This window comes from Heliangelus exortis, chromosome 11 (genome assembly GCF_036169615.1).
Source record: "Heliangelus exortis chromosome 11, bHelExo1.hap1, whole genome shotgun sequence".
NCBI classification, from domain to species: Eukaryota; Metazoa; Chordata; class Aves; order Apodiformes; family Trochilidae; genus Heliangelus; species Heliangelus exortis.
Window position 1 is genome coordinate 19,460,323 of NC_092432.1, and position 20,234 is coordinate 19,480,556.

Consider the following 20,234-nt stretch of genomic DNA (forward strand, 5'->3'; position numbering starts at 1 on the left):
GCCGCCCCACGCGGGTGTGTGAGGACGCTGCAGCGCCCCCTGGCGGTATGTGGGGGCGGCTGCCGCTGCCGCAGGTGGCTGTGGCCGTGGCGCTCGGCGTGGCCAGCGGGGTCTACATCTACCGGCCCATCTTCCAGCCCCAAGGGCCCCGGCAACCTCCCGAGGGCACTGCGGGGCCGCCGGCGGACGCTGCGCCGGAGAAGAGATCCTGAGGGAGTCGCCTAAGCCTCGCTGCCGCCCTTCCCCGGTACCTCCTGGCAGCCCCGGCCTCCGTGCTTCCCGTCAGAGAAAATGGCGCCCAAGCCTCCCGCCCATTCGCAGCGTTCGTCGCCTGTCGGGGAAGGTCCCGCCTGCGCCTGGCGCCAGCCGTGGCGGTCCCGGTCCCAAGCGGCCTCCTCGGAAGCAATCTGCCTTCAGAAGATGTAACTGCTTACGTGTGTGCTTGGAACCAGCTTGTAGGGACATGAGTGTTGACATTTGTATAAAACTATGAATGTCTAAAGGTATGGCTTCACGTCTAAGTTTAAATAACCACAACGGAACTGGGAAGAAAAAGTCTCTGTTGTAAAGTTACACTTCATGGGGTTTTTTTGATTGCCTCCGATCTGGTCCTCCAAGTGATAAATACCATTTTATCTCCTTGTCACGGTTTCAATCCTTAATACTTTGGAAATACAGTTGTACTGATGGGTGAGAAGGGAACTTTATGCAGCTTTGGTGTCCCTGGCTCACATTCATACCTGTATAGGTATGTACACACGTATGTGTACCACACACACATATACACACCTTTCACTCCTGACAGAACGAGGTTAAGGGTAGTTCAGTAACAGATGAAGTTGCCTGACAGTCGGGTTGTACTTGAAGAAGTGTTTTAGCATGTAGTTCAGTAGGACAGCATTAATCTTGCAATAGGTGTGGATCAGTCTCACAGAGAACAGAACCTGAGACTCAGGGAAACTAGGTCAGTAGGTATTTCAGGACTCTAGTAAATATGAAAAGCAACCAAAACCTTTAAATCTTGGGAGGAGCTTCTGTCAGGTGTTGATTTTAACATAGAATCTTGTTAGGTCAGCATGAGGGAAGGAACCCTTTCCCAGGATTTTTTTTTTTTTTTTTTTTTTTAAAATCCTGGAACAATGTTACTGCTGAGGCAGTGGATAGACTTCACAGAAGTTAAGATGAGAGGACAGTTGTAGCAGGTGGACTGGGATGCAGGACAGATGCAACTGAATGCATGATAAATCTAGTTTGAACATCAGGAAATGCTGCAAGTCTCACGAGTGCAAACCCAGGAGGACTGTGGTGACTCCAGCAGCTTCCGTTCTTTACAAGATGGTTATGTACTGAAAAAGCTATTTTAAAAAGGTGCAACAGGTCCAGTAGGCACTTTCTTTGTAAGCATCTTTGCTGGAAGTTTGCCTGTAAAGATGGGATTTGATTTTGAAAAGCCTCAAGAAAGAGGATATCCGAACTGATGCGGACAGGGGGGTTATTGGTGCCGGCAGCTTGAGACTGTGCCTGCTGAATTCTGGCGACTGCTGGATTTGAAGTGGGAGCAGTGAGTAAGGTGTGGGGAGAAGAGAGTACTTTCCTCCTGTGAGGGAGGGAAGGCAGCCAGCAGGCGGCAGAGACAACTCGGGAAATCCACAGAGGGGACGTTACCGGCACCACGTTTTTTCTCTTCGAAACCTGTTTTTGCCTCTCACGAATTCCTGTTAAGCCGCGTGTGCTCTTTCATAAAAGCGAGAGGGGGGGAGGGGGGAGCCAGGCTGTGTAATTAAAAATGGCCTTCTGAGTGTCAGGGGAGTGAGTGAGCAGCAGAGGCACTGCCCAAACCACCGCGCTCACCAGCCCGCCCGGCTTCTCCAGAGTGAGACCCGGTTCGGTGGGCGGGGTGGGGCCGGGCCGGGTCCCGCCGGGGCGGTGCTGCCCTCCGCTTCCCCGCGGCCGGGAGGGGCCGTGCCCGCCCCTACCTCAGCCCTTACGGGAAGTGATGTTGCCTTGACGGAAAACGCACGCTTGCAGCCCAAAAACGGGCAGGTGTGGAGGGAGGCGACGCTGGCCGGGGGAGGTGAGCGAGTAGGAGGGCGGGGGCCGGGCTGAGGGGGCTGCTGGGGAACCGGGGGTCTCGCCGCTCCGTCACCCTCCGAGGGGACCGCGGCAGCTGCGGGGGACATGGGACGTGCCCGGGAGAAACTGCTCCGCTGCGGAAAGAGTTAATGAGTCATGTCGGGAAGAGCGGTTTGGGGAGGGAACTCCAAATACTGGGAAACGAGGTGCTCTCCCTGTGCCGCAGAGCCTGGGGAGCGGGCCGGTGCCTCGCAACGAACCCGGTCCAGCTCCGCCGCGCATCCCCCGCAGCCTCTTCCCAGGCGGCCGCTGCAGCTGCCTGGGGTTTTAGCAAGAGGCCCCGTTAGTGAGATTCAAGGAAAAAGTCCGAAGCCTCGGCTCTTCGCTTGCCCGTGCATGTGCTTCACTTTACAAGTGCTGCCGTGAACACGACTACACAAATAATCCCTCTCAGGCCTCCACATGTAGCAGCTGTGGGACCTGTAAGTTTCCCACAGCTCAAGACATGCATTTCTTTTGTAAAAAAAGAGAAGTGGATTGCATATCTGATTTTAAAAAGGCCTCTAAAAACAGTGAATTGTTGAGGGAGTAATGTAAATGTGTTCCATCTGTTTAGCCAGAACTTAAGTCTTGTACTTGAGTATTAACAGGTCTGTTGCTTCTTTCTGAGCACCGTGTGTGTTTGTCTGACAGTCTGCTTGCTGAGAGGGTTAAGGAAGGTCTCTTCAACCTGGTTTGCAACGCTTGGGCCAGACACTTTGATTATCTAGGATCTAAAGAAAGCTTAATCCATAAAAAACAAGTCTTGGTTTTTCTAGCTGTGTAAGTAACTAGATTATATTAATCTATAAGCACTATGTTTTATGGTGCTAGTAAAGTATGAAGGACGTGCTTAGAATTGTCAAAACTACACAGCTTTCATTTTTATCTCACCTTAGACATGTATCAGGTGTATTTTGAGATTTCTGATCATATGACTACACAAGCACTTTCCCTAAATATTCGTGTGTATGAGTTTTTCATCAGTATAACACACATACACGTATGGAATTAGGAGTTCTGCTAGCTGTTATTAGCAAGGTGATGCTTCTGTATACTGCTTACTGAAACTCTATGAAGTGTTTATTGATTTCCACATATAAAAAGCATTTGTGGCACCAATCAGGTTCTAAAATCTACCCTGCCAGCTGTTTCCTGGAAATTTATTCCTACAAAAACTTGTCTTCTTAACCCTTGTTTCTTTTCATAGACTTACACTGCATTTGTGACTGTTCTGAGTCTATTCCAGCCAGGGAAAAGCATAAAATACCATCTGCATTTCAAATGTTGATACGTATTGTAGGAATAGTATTTGTGATGCTAAATGGATGTCTCAAAAGCATGGTTAAAGGATGGAGAGAAGAACAGCATATACCTGTGTTTCTGGTTCAGGGTGCTAATTTTATGTCTACATAAATCTCTTGCTCAAAAGAGCTCAGGGTGGGGGATTGTGCTACAACTGTTTTATTATTACAGTTAACATTTCTCATCTAAAACCAGACTGTAAGTTTGTTTTCATTTCCGTTGTTAAACAGAGGAACACATTCTTTTATCAATGACTACACATTTCCTTTTCCTTCAAAGAGTAGATTGTATGATAAAATAGTTTTTTAAAGTAGCTTTTTGCATTTGCAGATGCAAGTATTATGAGCCTCAATCCTTGTGTCCTTTCTTTGGTTTCTTGGTTGCTCTGTTGCTGCCAGGTATCTGCTGATCTGGCATGCTGACCATTGATCAGTGTGTCAGTTTTCAGCATAAACCTGGGCTTGCAGATCAACACAAAGAGCAGTCTGTCAGTCAGTGAAGGGCTAGTAAGAATTTAATTTAGAAACAGGCAAAAATTAGAGATGGAATATAGGGATTGACAACTCTTTTTTTCCCTGTTAATATTTCAGCAAATAATCACGACATGGTGCTTTTAGAAAGTATTAAAATTATGATTTAAATAGTTAATCATCAAATGCTCTCTTCTGTATTAAAACTGTGGTTTTGTACTCCACTGTACATGTGATCTGATCCTGCAGATATTTAAGTTTGTTCTTCCATAATTTCAAAGGTTACTTAAATACTTGTAGCTAAACATTTGGTAGGCTGGGTATGTCAAGTGCTCCAGGACTTGCTTTTTCTCCTCTTGTCTTGCATATACCACTCGTGCTGGAGATAGTCATGTTCACAGACATTACTTCAGGCTTGGCTGAAACTTAAGTACAGCATGGCTTAAGAAACACATACCTAAAAGGCAGATTTTAATAGCAGAAACCTTTTTTTTCCTATTTATATAAATATATTCCCAGTTAGTTGCTTTCTGGGAAGGGCGTTTGGTTATGAGATTTCTTTTCCTTATTTTTTTTTTGGTCATCTTAATCTGAAAACTGCATCCCTGTCAGGAGGTATGACTAATTTGAGCTACATTAAAGTGTCTGAGATCATACCCTTATGTCTCCAGTGTGAGATTAATAAGAGATAAGCCTGGAGAATGAGAAGGCCTGGCCCCTAATTTCTTTCCTGGAACATCCTTATATTGTTTGTTTTCATTCATAAGACAACAGAATTTTCTTTTGATTAGTGTAATAAGTAGTCTCAACGTCTGTGATTTATTTTCCAATCTAATAAACTTTGAAGATTAGGTTACAGCACATAGATTAAATTATGACATAACCAGCATAATTTTTTCCTGTGATGTTGCTGTGGCTTCAAGAGGTTGAAAATACCCTGATATTTGTATGAGAGTTTTGCATAGTGCCAAGTGTCGTAATCCTTTTTATGGATTGGCCAGCACTTCAGAGCTGACCTGACAAGTTCTTCAGTATTTTATCTTGCTAAATTACTACATGAGAGAAAACAAAAAAAGCAGATGTCCTTGCTTTTGCAGCTCTGAAGATCGTATCAAAGTGTCAACCCATGTATTGCTCTTTTCTTGAGTTTGCACACCCATTTCCCATAGCTGTTGCCTTTCTGTGTGTGTTTGATACATGTACTGGTGAGAAATGGGTAAAACTGAACCATTATATGTAAAAGCACTTCAGGAAGGCAGTGTGAAGGCTGGTACTGAGGTCATAAAAAGGCAGAAAGCAGCAGTGAAGATACAAGCCTAGGAGGAGGAGTACAGCTTGTCTAGAAATTTGTGATTTGCAGTGGAAAAAAGGAGTTAGTAAGGTACATGAGCAGTGTTTTAAATTAAAAGTTAACTTTGTGGGCACTTGCAAGTAGTATTTTGAAAATCACTACGCTTCTGCAGCCATTTTTTGTGTAAAAGAAGTATGTGAATGAAAGGACTGTATGGAGTATCCCTGGGTGTAAAATTTTATATGCAAATAAACCATTGGATGAGTGTACTCAGCCCCTGTGCTCAGCCCTGGGGAGGCCACAGCTTGAGTCCTGTGTCCAGTTCTGGGCCCCTCAGCTCAGGAAGGAGATTGAGGTGCTGGAGCAGGTCCAAAGGAGGCAACTGGGCTGGGGAAGGGACTGGAGCACAGATCCTATGAGGAGAGGCTGAGGGAGCTGGGGGTGTTGAGGCTGGAGAAGAGGAGGCTCAGGGGAGACCTCATCACTCTCTCCAACTCCCTGAAAGGAGGTTGGAGCCAGGGGGGGGTTGGGCTCTTTTCCCAGGCAACTCTCAGCAAGACAAGAGGGCACAAGAGGTCTCAAGTTGTGCCAGGGGAGGTTTAGGTTGGACATGAGAAAGAATTTCTTTCTGGAGAGGGTGCTCAGCCATTGGAATGGGCTGCCCAGGGAAGGGGTGGATTCTCCATCCCTGGAGATATTTCAAAAGAGCCTGGATGTGGCACTCAGTGCCATGGGCTGGGAACCACGGGGGGAGTGGAGCAAGGGTTGGACTTGATGATCTCTGAGGTCCCTTCCAACCCAGCCAATTCTAGGATTCTATGATAAGGACAACTGGTAACCTGGAATCAGCCACTTGGGTCGTGTAACTTTGGAGTTTGTGTTTGCAGTTTTACAGCTGGTCATCTTCCTGCTTTTGTGTTCGGGTATCAGTTGAAAAGGTGATAAATGGATAAAGGAATAAATAGTGAAATAGCCAAGTATTACTTAAGGTTTTTTTCCTGTTCAGGTAAGATGAGCTTCATGGGTAGAAAGAATGCCTTTTATTAGACCAACTTAAGTTGTTGGAAAGGGCAGGCAAGCTTCCAGGTATGTAAGCCCCTTTCTAGTTTTGATTAGAAAACACAGAATAGAAAATAAAATTGAAAACAATTGATACATGAATTTTATAGTACTTGTGTTAAAGATGTTTAACTCACAGGGCAGGTGATGAGGTTTCTCTTCCTTAAAGGTATCCTCCCATTTCTAATTCAACTCTTCAAAATGTCAGTGCTGCCATGGTAGCCACAATACAGCTGTGAAAGTGAACAGTATGTGCTCTCCAAAGTCTACCAGGCTTCTCTCTGAGGTTCTACCTCATTGTTTTTGAAACTTTTGGGTGTTTTATTTGGTTCTCTGAGGTGCTCAGTCAAAGAGCTGCTAGGAAGAAGGTTGCTCCATTAACTGAAAAGGAAGAAAACAAATCTTTCCATCATCATTCTTGGGGAATGGGAATGTTTGGAGAAGGTGAAGGCTGTTATTAGTGATAAGGATTAACGAAGCATGTTTGTTGGGTAGGAGGAAAAGAAAAGCTGGTTCATTTTTTATGATACAAAAGCAAGTTTTCTGGTTTTCTTGTGTCTCTACCGATCTTGCAAGTATGTTTCATGTGAGTAGTTGCTGAGGGAAATGACATTCCTCCTGCAAGTCCCTGCCAATGATTGCATGACTAACATTTTGAAAACTTCAGGGCATCCCTCGAAGCTCCCAGTTGTAGGAGTTTCTTGTGCTGCGAAACTCTTTTGTGCAAGGTTTGCATGCGAGATGATTTCCTATTACAGTTGTTGCCAGCGGGTGGTGCTTTCCAAGTCTGTTTTGCAGCCTGGCTAGCAGAATGTGTAGGGGTTTTGTTTTGGTGCTTGTTTGTTATTTCACTTGCAAATATATGTTTTCCTCTTCCCCCACTTGTTTGGTTCCAAGCCAAACTTTATGCATGACTGAATCTGACCAAAATACTGGTCCTGGGTTAGTTTCTAGTCTTGCTGGTATCATCCATTTGCAAGAGTGTTTCTTATCCAGCTCTTTAAGAATCTGTGCACGTAACAGCACCTCCTCTGCTGACTTTCTCCTCTGACAATGATTCAACTTGACAGGTCTTTTCTGCTGGGGCACGAACTGTCTGGCTATACTTAATTTTTCCATATTCTTTCTTGCATTAGAATGTTTCTGGGTAGACATATCTGTACAGGGATGATGTAATCCAAGACTGAAGACAGTACTGTCTGAATTTGATTGTATTTATTCTCAATTTGATGGCAAAGCTCTCATAATTTTAGTTTGGGAAAGTGCAGCCCTAAGTTAGAGTTGTTAAAGTAGCGGGTTGATTAATTTTCTTTAGCTATGAAGTAGAAGAGGTGCCTGTAAATCTGTATTTGATAGTTTTCTAGCATTGTCTGTTTGGATACAGCCCCCAGTGCACAGGACAGGGCATGGGATCCAGATGTGAGTAGAAGATGATGAGTAGGATTTGAAAGACCTATGAAAAAATGTGCTGCACAAGTGGAATCATGCTTTCTGGTAGGATTAAAACCAAAACAGAAAAAAACCACATAAAATTTGGACTGCTAATACAGTGCAACTGAGCTAGTTTTTAATCTATTAGCTTTTTTATTTTCATAAGAGATGTGCTTAAATTTAATTTGCTTTTATTTGAAGATGTCTTTAAATCTGAATTGAAAGTAAGTGTAAAATGGAATGATTGTCCCAGTATGTGCTCCTGCTAGTCTGAGCAATGCCCTGGGCAGCTCAGGCAGCTTGTGGATGTCCCATGAAAAGCTGTCACTGCCAGCTCTCTCTCTCTCTTTTATCCAGCTTCCCATTTTTCATGAAGTGTATAGGAGCTTCATCTGTTTGTGGCTTCTGCCTGTCTGTGAAGGAGTGTGAAAACTCATCAACAGGTTCAAATGTTGGGGGAGAAGGCAGAAATGACAGAAATTCAATGCCTTGGCTGCTCCCTGTAATAAGGTTTGTTCCCTCAGGAAGCCAGGCTTGTCCACATTTCAGCTTTGTTTTTTGCATTGCAAAGTTGGAGCTTTGCTCCAAGAAGTCCATATTTCTATTCACTGTCTCCAGTGTGGTTTGTTGAGCCCTAGGGAATTTTACTTCAGCCTGGGATCATAAGGAAAGTGAGCAGTAACATTTTTGGTAATTGGAAGTCTCACAGGGAATGGAATAAGGCCAATGGAATTGAAACACATGTTTGGTAATGTACTGCAGAAGTGGCACCTTTGTAAGCCCACACAAGCCTCTTGAACACTCTGGGGGGAGAAAGATTAACCAGTCAGTTTAGTTATACTTAACTTGGGGAGTTGCTGAATAAATGTGAAAATGAAGGAGCTCTAATGTTAATGATGTTCATGGCTTAAAAAATGGTAGAGGAGAAAACGAGGCGTCACTGGTGTTCAGTCAGGTTTCATATGCTTCATTGCAGGGAAGATCAAACAGTTATATGGGGCAAAAGGAATACTTTATGTAGCTGAGCAAAGGCAGACTTCTGCATCTGTCAAACAGTGCAAATAACTGGCCTGTCAATTTTTCCTCCTGAGAGAAAATTAAAAGTGTAAAAGACACTGTTGTCAGCTCATGAGGACAGTGAAGGACCACTTGTCCTATGAAGTAGATTTACAAAAGAGATTTACTCTTTTGTAAAAGAGATTTACTGTGTCTTCTTGTGCTGGAAAGAAAAAGCAGTTGTGTCCAAATTGGAACTCTGCTGAGATCAGTTTTAAAAAGCAGTGTCTTTGACTTGGCAGTGACACACTGCATCAGGTAGTGCAAGGAGAAAATGTTGATCAGTTAAGCATGAGCATGAATGAAAATACCAAAGTAACTTTCAAAAAGTAACTTTTCAGAGTCCTTTTTAAGGAAGCTTCCTGTAAAGCTATGGTGTTTTTTAATTAAAAAATTACTTGGTTAACAATCCTTTTAATATATAGATAAAGATCACTGATCTAGAATGAGATTTGTAACTCTGAAGGTAGAGGCATCAGATTATTAGCATGCTTTTACAGCTTCTGACAAAAATGCAGAGGTACTTCTGTCTGTGTGCATTTGTGTTCTACCCACTCTCTCCATGTATACAGGCACCCACTTCCTAAGTTTTACAAAATGTGGAACCAGCTTAAGTGTTAAAGAAGAGCTGTGGCATCTCAAGCAACTAATCTATCACTAGGTCAAATATTCCTCCTCCAAGTACAGATGATGTAGTGCAACAATATTTGAGTAGTGCAAATGTCATCAAAATATTGTTTCTTACATGCAAAAGGATGAAGTTTGTTAATTTCAGTTAAGATGAATAATCATGTTTGTTCTTAAACTAGTACATTTTATTCCATACAGAAATTTTTATTCAGCTTTTCTTAACACTTTGTACATGAACATTGTATATTTTTATTTTATCATTTCTAGTATTTCAGAAATTTAATAGAGAGAGAAACTGATTCAGGAATTAATTTTCTTTTTGCCCTTTCATTCAGATTTGGAGCAAATACCTACAGTCTTGGCTTTTTATAAGAATAAACTCTGCCTACATTGACATTAATTAAAAGGAATGTGAAGGCACTAAACTGGTAGTTCAACAGAACTGACAAATGAATTAAATCTGCTTGTTTGGGATAATTTTACTAGTCTTTTCCAGGATACTAACAACTTCTTCAAATATAAGTAAATTTTGTTTCAGGAAGCAATCTTTTGATGTTTTTCCTGTGAAAAAGATGCCAGAGGCTGGTCTAAAGGTTTCCAAAATGCTGATGTTGGCTGCTCAGTTGTTGGGAAGGATTCCTGTCAGGAACAGCAGTATGATCTTCCATGAAAACAAAATTGATGCTTTTAATATGTCAGTTGTTTTAGTGTTAACTTTTTTAATTGTTAAAGAGACCTGGTAACTCTTGCAAGTTACTTATTTAGAACCTCTCTTGAAGGAAACTATTTTTGAGAAGATTTTTTCTGCATAAGACGCTACTGACTTTAAAAATACCAATAATGTATCTCTTGCAAATGCTAAAAAAAAAAACCCTCTGTCACCCTTGCTAGAAACTGCCCAGATTGGCTTATAGTTCAAAGAACAAAACATGAAAGTTTTACTTTAATCTATTGTATTACTAAATATTTAGCAGATGTGCCCGTTGGGTAGCAGGCAGGCCTGGCTGACCTACTTTCATTTTAATCACTGAAGCAGTATTTCATGAATTGTTGCTGCCAAAGTTCAGCTATTCCATTTCTGGTGTGAGAGCTTTTCTTCTGAGTGTGGGTTGTCTTTTCTTTCTTACTTGGAGGGATATTGGTGAGAGGAGTGTATAAAAAAATCAATATAAAGGATTTTGTCTCTCTCTTTCAGGTCTTTTTGGTTCTGTCTTGAGGTGCTGGAGTGTTACTGCATCCACAGCCTGCTGGGGCAGTAAGTAGTGAGCTCATTAATGTGGCAGCTGCTCACTTCTCCTCTGCAGCACATCCCATCAGCCCCTCTAATTTTTTCCACAGTGTCTTTTTGTGAGAAACTGACTTTCTTCAAAGGAAACAACTGTAATTCTCTTGTACAGTTGTAGGAATCTGCCCGCACCAATTAATGTGTTCATATTTTTCCTGTTTCTTTTTTTCTCATGTATTTTTTTCTTTTTTGTATTTTGCCTGGTATTTCTCTCAATATGAAATAATTGCTTTATAGCATGCTTTTTGGCTTTTTTTAAAATTTGCCACCATGCATGCAAATCAGTTCATAGGCAGTCTGTCCCAGTGTCTGCTTTTCTCTCTTCCAATTGTTAAGTTTCCTCTTTGCCAGTAGAGGTTTTGTGGCACAGAGAAGATTTGTGGATGCTAACAAATAACAGTTGTCTTCCTGCTGGCTGGTTTTCATTCCATGGTCTTGCAGGTCATTTGTTGAATGCACATGTGAAAAACTATGGCTGTTGATAAGGACATGGTGAGTTTTTGGTGTGTGTTTTAAAAGCCTTTAACTTGTCAGAGTGCTGACTAGGTGACCTCCAGAAGATTTGGGAACCTGAGGAGTGGGAGAAGTTGGTGCTAATGTTAGGCAAGTTCACAGATTTTGGTTTAGAAAAGAGAGATGAGTTGTACTGTAGCATTATCTGAAATGGACTGCTGCTGGGTCTTCTCCAGTTTCTGTCTCCAGAGGCAGATGTCCTAATTCCTGCAAGAACTGTGGTCAGACAGGTAACAATCCAGTGATTTCTTCTCTGGGAAACCCCTGCTGTGGGACAGTTTGGACATTTGCAGCTTTTCTCAAGAGCATGGAACGTATGGAGGCAAATACTATGATGTTTGTGTTGAAGAATACTCCACACTGTCCACTGTGTTTGACTCTCCTCAAATTTCCCCCTAAGTTCCTAGGTCTGTGTAGCATAGATTATTTTTACAAGAAGGTGATAAATTTAATGCATTTGGGTCACCTGGTTCATACAACCTGTTCATATTTGTAAAAATGGTGGGAAGATTTAATAACTAAATAGGTGGTCATCCCTTTGTAGACTTGTAGCTTCAAAATTATGTTTCACAGTTTTAGGACTTTTCTGGTGTAATTTTGACACACACCCCCCCCCCCAAAACAAGATTGGGGTAGCAGCTAGAAGACATCTTACCTTGGGCTGGCTGCAGTGGTTCCTGCTCCAGCTGCTGTCATAGTTTGTGTGCACTTCCTGCCACTGCAGGAGGGTTGGCTCAGCTGTTTGTGCAGTGTTTGCTGAGAGCTGAAAATCTGTTTATTTAAAAACAGAGACTTCAAATTCATGGCCTCTCAGTTTGTAAAGTGAAGCTGTCTGTTTTGATACCAGCTCTGCAGTTTTGCAATCAAAAACTACAGCCTCAGAAAATAAGCTTTATTTCAGCTTTACCTTCCTAGCAGTCTTACTGTTTTAGATAAAATCTTTCCTGAAAGGTGGGGTGGGGAGGGAAAATGAGTTGGAATTCCTCCTATCAAGCTGTTAAGAGGAAAGCTAAGCAGCCTCGTTTCATCCTGAAATCAAAAGCTTAAGTCTGGGAATTATTTATTAATTGATCTCCCCTTGAAGATGGCAAAAATCTGACCGTGTGGAAGAGTCTGAACTCTGTTTATATTGCTGGTTGAGACTTCCAGATGGGCAGCTTGTGCTCAGTGTGTGTAGCCACTCCCCAGGGCTGTTTGCAACATGGCAAAAAGAGTTGTTGCTTTGTCTGTCAACGCTTCTTATCCTGTTCCTCCTTCTGTATTCTGGACCTGTTACCAGAAATTCTCTGGTGTTTGTGGTCTGCATATTTCTTCTCAATAAATAAATGTGATGGTATCAGTCAGGGAAGCAGTGAAAGTTTAAAAAATGTTTGTGTTGCTTAAAACTGAACACAAACCATTTTATTGCATGTAGGAACAAAAATAATCTATATTTTTCTGAAACTGTGAAGTTTACACAAGATTGGAACGAGACAAGAATGGGTAGAGTTTTAAAAATTGTAACCTGCCATTTATTTATCAAATAAATGATTTTTAATTAAATTTGGAAAAATGCTAAGACAGGGCATTAAAGGTGTTCTCCCACAGATGGTTGCTTGCCAGCTCAGTAAAACAGAACTTAGATGTTCACTTTGGAGAAAGGGCAATAAAAATTGTCTTGATTTGCAGGAAAGGAGGCAAGATAGTTGAATGCTGAAACAAGTGAATGAAGGAGCTTGTGAAATTGTCTTCTGTACTGGTAGGCAAATACATTAAGGATGTTCTTAAATTATAAGCCTGGAGATTAGTCATAGAAGCCTTCTTGATTTCCTTTCTTTCTTCACTGCTCTTGAAACACCGTGAGGAAAGAAAAGTAAGGGTTGTGCAAGGCAACCCATCTTTTGTAAAAGCTCACAGATGTTTCATGGTGAGCACAAAACTCACTTTGCTCCTGCCTTTCAGTCATCTCCTGTTACTATCTGAAATGCCAAGGGCATCGTGAGGAGGGGGGATGAGTCCTCCTGGTGACTGCAGGCAGCTTTGTAGTTCCTCTCTCATCCCTTGGACCTGGTGCAGGGATTTCTATCCAGCAAGTCCCTTACCAGTGCTGTAATCTGTCTGGGCACATGAATCTTGCCTGGATTAACAGGTCCTGATGAACAGACTCCTTGGTGAGGAAGAGTTGGTTGACACGTTAAATCAGTAACTTCATTTCCATGAAACTATTTCCACGTTTGGAATGTCTGCATGTGTCTCTTAGGACTGTGCTGTGGGGAAGCTTGCAGATTTACATGCCATTGTTCAGGAAGTTTCTGGCAACATTTTGGTCTTTTATTGGAACTTGTTGTCATCAGAAGTGGTTTAACAGAAAGGGCTGGATGTAGATGCCCACAAAGCCCCAGGTACTACTGTCACCACCCTCCCGAGTCCTTCCAGCTTCTCATGTGGTCTCACTCTGGTGTCTGTGCCTGTTTTTGTTAACATTTTCAGCCATCTGTAAAGGCATAAAATAAAACTGGGCTCAAAATCGAAATTCTCCATTAGGTTTTGGGAGTTTTTGATACTCACTGTGTTTCGTTAGAGCACTGTGTGTGTGCACTGTTGTGGTAAGTGTGGCTTTTTTTGTTTTGTTTTTTAAAGGAAACAAACTGAAACTTCCTGTCTGTATGGCAAGAAGGAGGAGGGTCGGTAGTTTAAGCAAGGCTTGATGTTTGTTACCTGGTTTAGGGAGGTCTGGTGAACTCCATTGCTTAGTTTTAGAAGGAGGAAAGGAGATCACTTGATCCGTCAGCAAGACCACATGACAAGCAGCTGAATGTAATTAGGTGGGCAGGGTGGTTGTGTGGGGCTGGCAGCTTTGCATCTCAGTGTGCATTTTGGAGTCCTTATACTGAACTGCACCATTTTGTTTTTATTTTTGTGCTCTGCTGGTAGCCCCTGTAGATGAGAAACAGCTCTTGTTGCATGACTATGGTATTAAGGAGCTCTGAACTGTGTCAGGAAACTCCTCACTAAAGTACCCTTGGAAAACTACAGATCCGTTTCCAGCTCTTAAGCACAGGTATGTAAACATTTTCTTTTTTAAATTTCCATAAGATTTATTGCATTGTTTCTTTGAGCTGACATTTGTTGCCTGCCAACTGTTCTTCACTTGAAACAACGGTGCTGTACATTTGACAACTGCCTGAAATATTTTGATTTTTTTGAGAGACAGTTCAGTTGCTGCATCCTCATGTTCTAGAGGGAAAAGTAACCTTAAAACAGGAAGCATACTGGCTTATGTAAAACACAGGCTTTGGGTTTAAATGACAAAACTGCAGCTCTTAAGTAGTTCCTAGTCATTATCACAAGGAAATCAGTCAGCTCTAAAGACAAGCCTGGGTAAGTTAATCAGGGAGATTAAAATGCCTGCAGTGACCAGTGTCTGGGTTCAGGAACCCTAAGGTGCCCTTTCTGGTCCCAAGTCAGCCTCCATTTCCTTCTGTTTGAAGTCAAACTCGTTCTAGAGTTAGAAAGTGGGATTGGACCTTTGCTAGTCAAGTTTGCTGCACAAGTAATTAGTTTTTAATTAGCAAAAGGAATTGAACTGCAAGAAACTATAAGAGCTCATCCAGTTCACATTCCTTGTTCAATCATATATGGTAATGCTTCTGATCTTAAAATTAATTATGGTCAAGGCAATGTAGGGATGGAATGTTATTATTGTGTTTTGTATCTCTGCTGGAAAAAATTCAAAATGTATGTGCCTGAATGACTAAGACATTCCTTGCCACCCCAAGCATGAAGTTGTTAGCAGGCATCCTTTCTAGCCCAATGTCTGCCAGTGTTCTTCTAATCATGGACCAAACCTCAGTTTTTGTAGACTGTAAATAAGCAAGGAGGAGTTGTTCAGAGAATGGAAAACAATGTTCTTTTATCCACTTCTGTGAGAAGGTCACAAGGCTTTCCAAGGGTTTTAATTGATGTCTAACATCATGTAACTTAAGATTTTTCTAGTCCTGACTTGTGTTTATGAGAAAGTAGCAACAGATTCATAAATGTAGTAAAATATTTCTTCTTGCTGTTTCCTTGTAGACATCCTCAGTGTATGAAAAAGCTTTATATAAAGAAATGGGAGGATTTTTTAAACTTTAAGGCTTGAGCTTAGGGGTTTTTTCTGTGCTGTGCTGGATGGATTGATTGAGGTTGCTTCATTGTAGTTTATTGTTATATAATGCTTTTCAGTTACTGCATTATGTGTGCATTTTGTGTATTACAGAAACAATTTCCAGCACATTTTAGGGTAGTGATTTCTAATAACCTAAGTTATTTGAGGGTTATATTTTGATAATGTTGGGATTCTATTGTATAGAACAAAACAATATTCCAGCATGTGGTGCTGGCCCCCTTTCCCTCACCACACTCTTACTGGTATATTTGCTTTTTTCCCAGCATGTGTTTTATTTACAAAATCTTAGAAGTAGTTAATGGAAAACCACCTTAGTGGAATGAGGGAAACAAGCTCTTGTGAAAGGAAAGCAGAATTAACTTTTTAAAGAGAAAAAATTAAGAGTAGCTTTTCTTTGGTCTAAAATGTTAGACTTCATTACTGGGAAATAATATAGTTTCTGCTTCCAAATTTTGTTTAAATACTGTGTCATAGGGATAAAGTTTCTTTACAAAACATAAGTTTTGATGTATTATGGTGTGGCTGTTTTTATAAACAGAAGCAGAACTGGCATCCTGGTGAGGTGGGAATTCTTTGGGATTGAGTGGGTTGGTGTATGTTAGCTCAGCTCCACTATAGTTACTGCAGCTGTATTGATTAGTGCTGAGATTTTTTTTTTTCACATACTAAATATGTTTTTCCTGCAGTCTCATTACTGGATTTTTATCTCCTATAGGAAATCACATGCACTGGTTTAAAATGAAACCAAACACTGTGAGCTAAAGTCTGTCTTTAATAGAACATGAAAGAGCAGCACTGCTTTAATGAGTCTTTTCAAAGAGAACCACTTGTTGGACAGTACCATTGCATGCTCCCAGTGCCTTGTAACTTGTGCACAGAAATGCACAGCTGCAGAGGTTCTTTCTATCCACTTACCCTTTGTATCCTGTTTTCCATTTCAGAAATTTCCATTCAGAATGGTTCAGAAACCATTTCAGTTCATTTCCATTTCATCTGATGCTTTTTGCAGTCATAACGTAGATGTAAAAAAATTGCAAATTTTTATATGAGGTTGATTTTCAGCTTGAATGAGATTTTTTTTAATTCTTCCTAAGTATGTTGTTAGCAGATAGTTTGAAGTCAGGAAAGCACAGTCTGAATCCACTGTGGTATGACAATTATCTATGCATTTCCTTGGTGCTGCTTTCTACTGGGGACTTGCCTTGCTTGGATCAATCAGAGCAGTCTGACTGGCAGTTTATTTTCTTAAAACTTTAGTTTTTCTGGAATTTGAGTTATAGAGGTGGCTCTCTGCAAGCTTGCTGCTCCTAAGCCATTTATTAGCTATAGAGGAAACATTCTAAATAATAATTTTAATTGAAGACTTCTGAGGGGAGAGGGAGGAAATTGCCTCTTATTGTAGTTTAGGTAAAGTGAAACAAGGGTGCTGTACATCTGCATGAAGTGTTAAGGAAGAATTCTGCAGGGGGACATCTACAGCATTAAAAGCTGTCAACAGCTGCTTGGCTTCAGCCAGGGGTGTTACTCTACAGCTGTCTTGGTGCCCTCACTTAATCCAAGAATAATTAAATTAAAAAGGGAAAACTGTGGCATTAGACTTGTGATTCTTTTTTGCTTGCCTTGCAGTCTATGCATACCTCCAGAACAAGAGTTAGTGTAAGAAATTCTAGTTAGTTGTGCAGTTTATCTGAGCAGTTTCTGCTGCATATCAAGGTTTAACTATAATTCATGCTGTAATATGTGGTTCTGATCAGAGCAGTAAGATAAATAATGTTGGCAACTCAGGGTGAAAAACAGCAGGATATTTTTGAATGGAAGCTTTGTGTTGTGCAGTTCAGACTGCTTAATTGATGCTTCTTTTGAAATATTCCTTCTCTGAGGCTCTAGAAAAGAAGCTGTGCTAGGATACAAATCGAAGCAAACATTTTGCCAAAGCACTGAGTATTTTGGCAGACTGCAGAGCCTCAGCAGAGAGCTTGCACTGTGTCAGTGATACATGGTGCAGTTCTGGAGCTGTTTAAGTGGAAGATTTGGGAAGCTGTTCAAAGTATGGGCTTATTTTCTAAGTCCTGCAAAAAAAACCCCAACAACTTCCCTCCAAACCACCTGTAGTTTTAGCTTGGTGTTGTTACAAGGGTTTGAGACTTAAAATTTTGAGACCCAAGTGTGCTCCAAAGTAGCTGTGTCTTGCTGTCACTGATCAAGGTTTCTGCTTTGCTGTTGGACATAAGCAGCTTCCTGAAGAGAACAGACTGTGGCCTATTGAATACCCTGGCTCTATTTCAGGCAGAAGTGGTGGGTTTTTTCTTTTAATGTAATGGACAAGTGTCACAGTTTAACCCTGGCCCGGCAATTAAACCAAGTAACAGACACTCTCTATTAATCTCTCTCTCCTCCCTGATAAAGAAAAGAGAGAGAATAACAGAGGGAGACTGATGGGTTGGAAACTAAACTATGCAACTTTAATGAAACAGTAATGATAAATAGGAGAAATTACTAAATATATACAAATATACAGGAAAATGGATCCCACATTCCTCCCCCCTTTCCCCCAATAGCTCTCACGTCACCCCCGAGGCTGCAGGGCAGCTCTGGGAAAGTCCAGGCTGGAATCTTGGAGTCAGCAGCAGTTGGGAGCTGGAGGCAGAACACACAGATATGGGCTGGCACGGATCAGGAGCACAGGCAGAGGAAGGGATGGAATCCTTCCAGGATGCCAGGTGAAGGAAGGGAAGCAGGAAAAGGCAGGAAGGGCAGGCAGACAGAAACTGGAAGCAGGAAATCAGTGGCCTGGCCCTCGTGATCCCTCAGATTTATCCTGAGGATGATGTATATGGGATGGAATCCTCTGTTTGGTCAATTCTGGCATCCATCTTGTCCGTTCCTCCCCAAAGGAGGCTGCAGGTGGGACCTCTTTATCCCTTCTGGAGGGTAAAAGTTTTCCTCAGAGCTGAGCAGTGTCCTTGGCTCTGCACACCAGTCTCCAGCAGTAACTCTAAACATCAAGTGTTACCAGCCCTAGAAGCACACACTGTCTGAGAAACTTGCTGTTAATTTCAGCAAGTGCAGCTACTTACAAGAGACTTAGCTGAAAGCAAAAGTACAAGACAGAAAATCACCTTTATCCTGGCCCAAGCCAGGACAACAAGTTAAGGTATGCCCGGAGTATTCTCAGCAAGTTATTTCTAACCTTTTCATAGCATGTATAAAGCAGGGAAGCATCACATATGATTTCTGTTTCCAGACATGTTTCCAAAAAAATTCCTGCCCAGTTCTGGGTGAAAATATCTCTCTGACTTTAGCAATGGCAGATTCTGAAATAAAAGGCTCCTTCTGAGACCTCTTAAGAGCAGATTATTCTCAAAAGACCCATCTTAATTTCTGGTGTTGTGCTATCAGCCTGCAGTGCTCTGACTGCCTACCCACTGCAGTGGTTGCCAACATGATCTGGAGTATGCCTAGTGAGCTTGGCACATGTAAAGAGGTTTCTGTCAAGACTTTACAGCTTTTAAAAGTTTTAGAGGTGTGAATGCCAACTGTGAGCCTCAGTTTTATCCATCTAGATACATGCTTCCATCTCTGTTCTTGTGCACCACTTCCCTGCTTAGTATCTCTAACTGTCCCTTATATTTCAAGTCCAATCACACTGGATTTGAAATGGAGTAGAAGGAATAACCTTTTATAGTTTCTGAACAAGGTTTTTTTCAACTGATAGTTTCCCCTGGTTTCCCACAAATAAGTATAAATTTATTTTGCCCTTTTGCTGGATCCATTTAAGAAAACCTTCTAATTAAATGTTTTCACAAATACCTTATTATTCCCAATGACATAGTCATGCCTGATATTCATAGATAATAGAGATTTTCCAGTTCATTATGACTGGATACTGATTAGTTGATATATCAATAGCTTTTATGACCAGTAAGTTTCCTGAGGAACAGGATATTTTCACTGGTGGCTGGGCATGTGACCTGACACATCAGGTCTGCTCCAGAAGGCCATGATGCCTTGTGGGTACCTGTTTGCATTTGGCCAGTGTAGACAAACTTCTGGTGGATGCTAAAGCCTTTGGCTATTTCAGTGTCAGCTAAGTAATGAGAAAACTTTTACCTTCCTGAGGAATAAACAGCTAGAACAAAATGTAAGAAATACTATACATTGTTATTTACTGTTGAACTGGATCAAGTAACTTGCACCAAATATAAGGACAGTTCACAATACTGTAGAAAAGCAATAGTGCTATAGGATGGTAGCAGCTGCAAACAAGGTAACTTGTATTGCATTTTCCAATCAAAAAATCTGAGTTAGCAAAGAACAGACTTTCCTTCCCATGAAAATGAAGAGTAGCATATCTTCCCCAATCCAAAGGATAAAAAGGTGGATTTAAATTCTGCACTGAAATTCTTTCCTGCCTTACTGCTATGTTCACTTGCCCCTATCATTTTGCATCAGTGTGGCAGTTTTATACAGTTATATGCAGTTCCAGTGGTATCATACTCGTGTCAGCTTCACTTTTATCTAATAGCAATTAGGAAGTGTTTTCAGGTTGTCTGTTGCCTGACCTTCTCTATAAAATTTCAGTCGACCTAATCATGATAATTTATTTTTGCCAGATTATTTCTCTCTAATGCAGCATTTGTCTTGTATCCTTTGTAAGCTTGGTGTTCTGACCTTTTGGAGAATCATCTGTATTCCAGGTGTATGTCTTATAAAACAAGGTAGAAGGCAGCTGAGAACTTACTTGCCCTAAAGAAGAAAAACCAATTTTTTAAAAGAAGTTGCAAGTATTTTATCTCTGGCTGTTTCCAGTGTGTGGAACTGATTAATGGCCTGATTAATGTGTTTTCTGCTGAGTTGCCCATGTAGGCAGAGCATAAAATATAATACTTTCTTGAGGATGAGCACATGCATATATTTTTCTAGAGACATTGTTCC

General features: G+C 41.4%; 2 protein-coding genes across 10 annotated transcripts in view; both read left to right on the forward strand.

Annotated features, from left to right (window-relative positions):
• The first annotated feature begins 47 nt into the window (after positions 1-47).
• Positions 48-212, forward strand: PIGBOS1 (PIGB opposite strand 1). Its single transcript, XM_071755144.1, has one exon. The coding sequence runs from the start codon at positions 48-50 to the stop codon at positions 210-212; it is 165 nt and encodes a 54-aa protein (XP_071611245.1).
• A 1,715-nt stretch (positions 213-1,927) lies between these two features.
• The window catches only part of RAB27A (RAB27A, member RAS oncogene family), a 34,448-nt gene continuing 16,141 nt past the window's right edge, over positions 1,928-20,234 (forward strand). For 3 of the 9 annotated variants that reach the window (XM_071755133.1, XM_071755130.1, XM_071755132.1), the window contains exons 1-3: positions 1,928-2,074; positions 10,550-10,609; positions 14,066-14,192. The gene's annotated coding sequence lies outside the window, so the exon portion shown is untranslated. Of the gene's footprint in view, positions 2,075-10,549; positions 10,610-13,934; positions 13,957-14,065; positions 14,193-20,234 lie in introns of those variants that run through there. The other 6 variants (XM_071755131.1, XM_071755135.1, XM_071755137.1 and 3 more) reach the window with 5 other exon arrangements.

Bases quoted from the DNA above. Each gene is read 5' to 3' on its own strand.
- PIGBOS1 (XM_071755144.1), top strand. From the start codon at position 48: ATGTGGGGGCGGCTGCCGCTGCCGCAGGTGGCTGTGGCCGTGGCGCTC.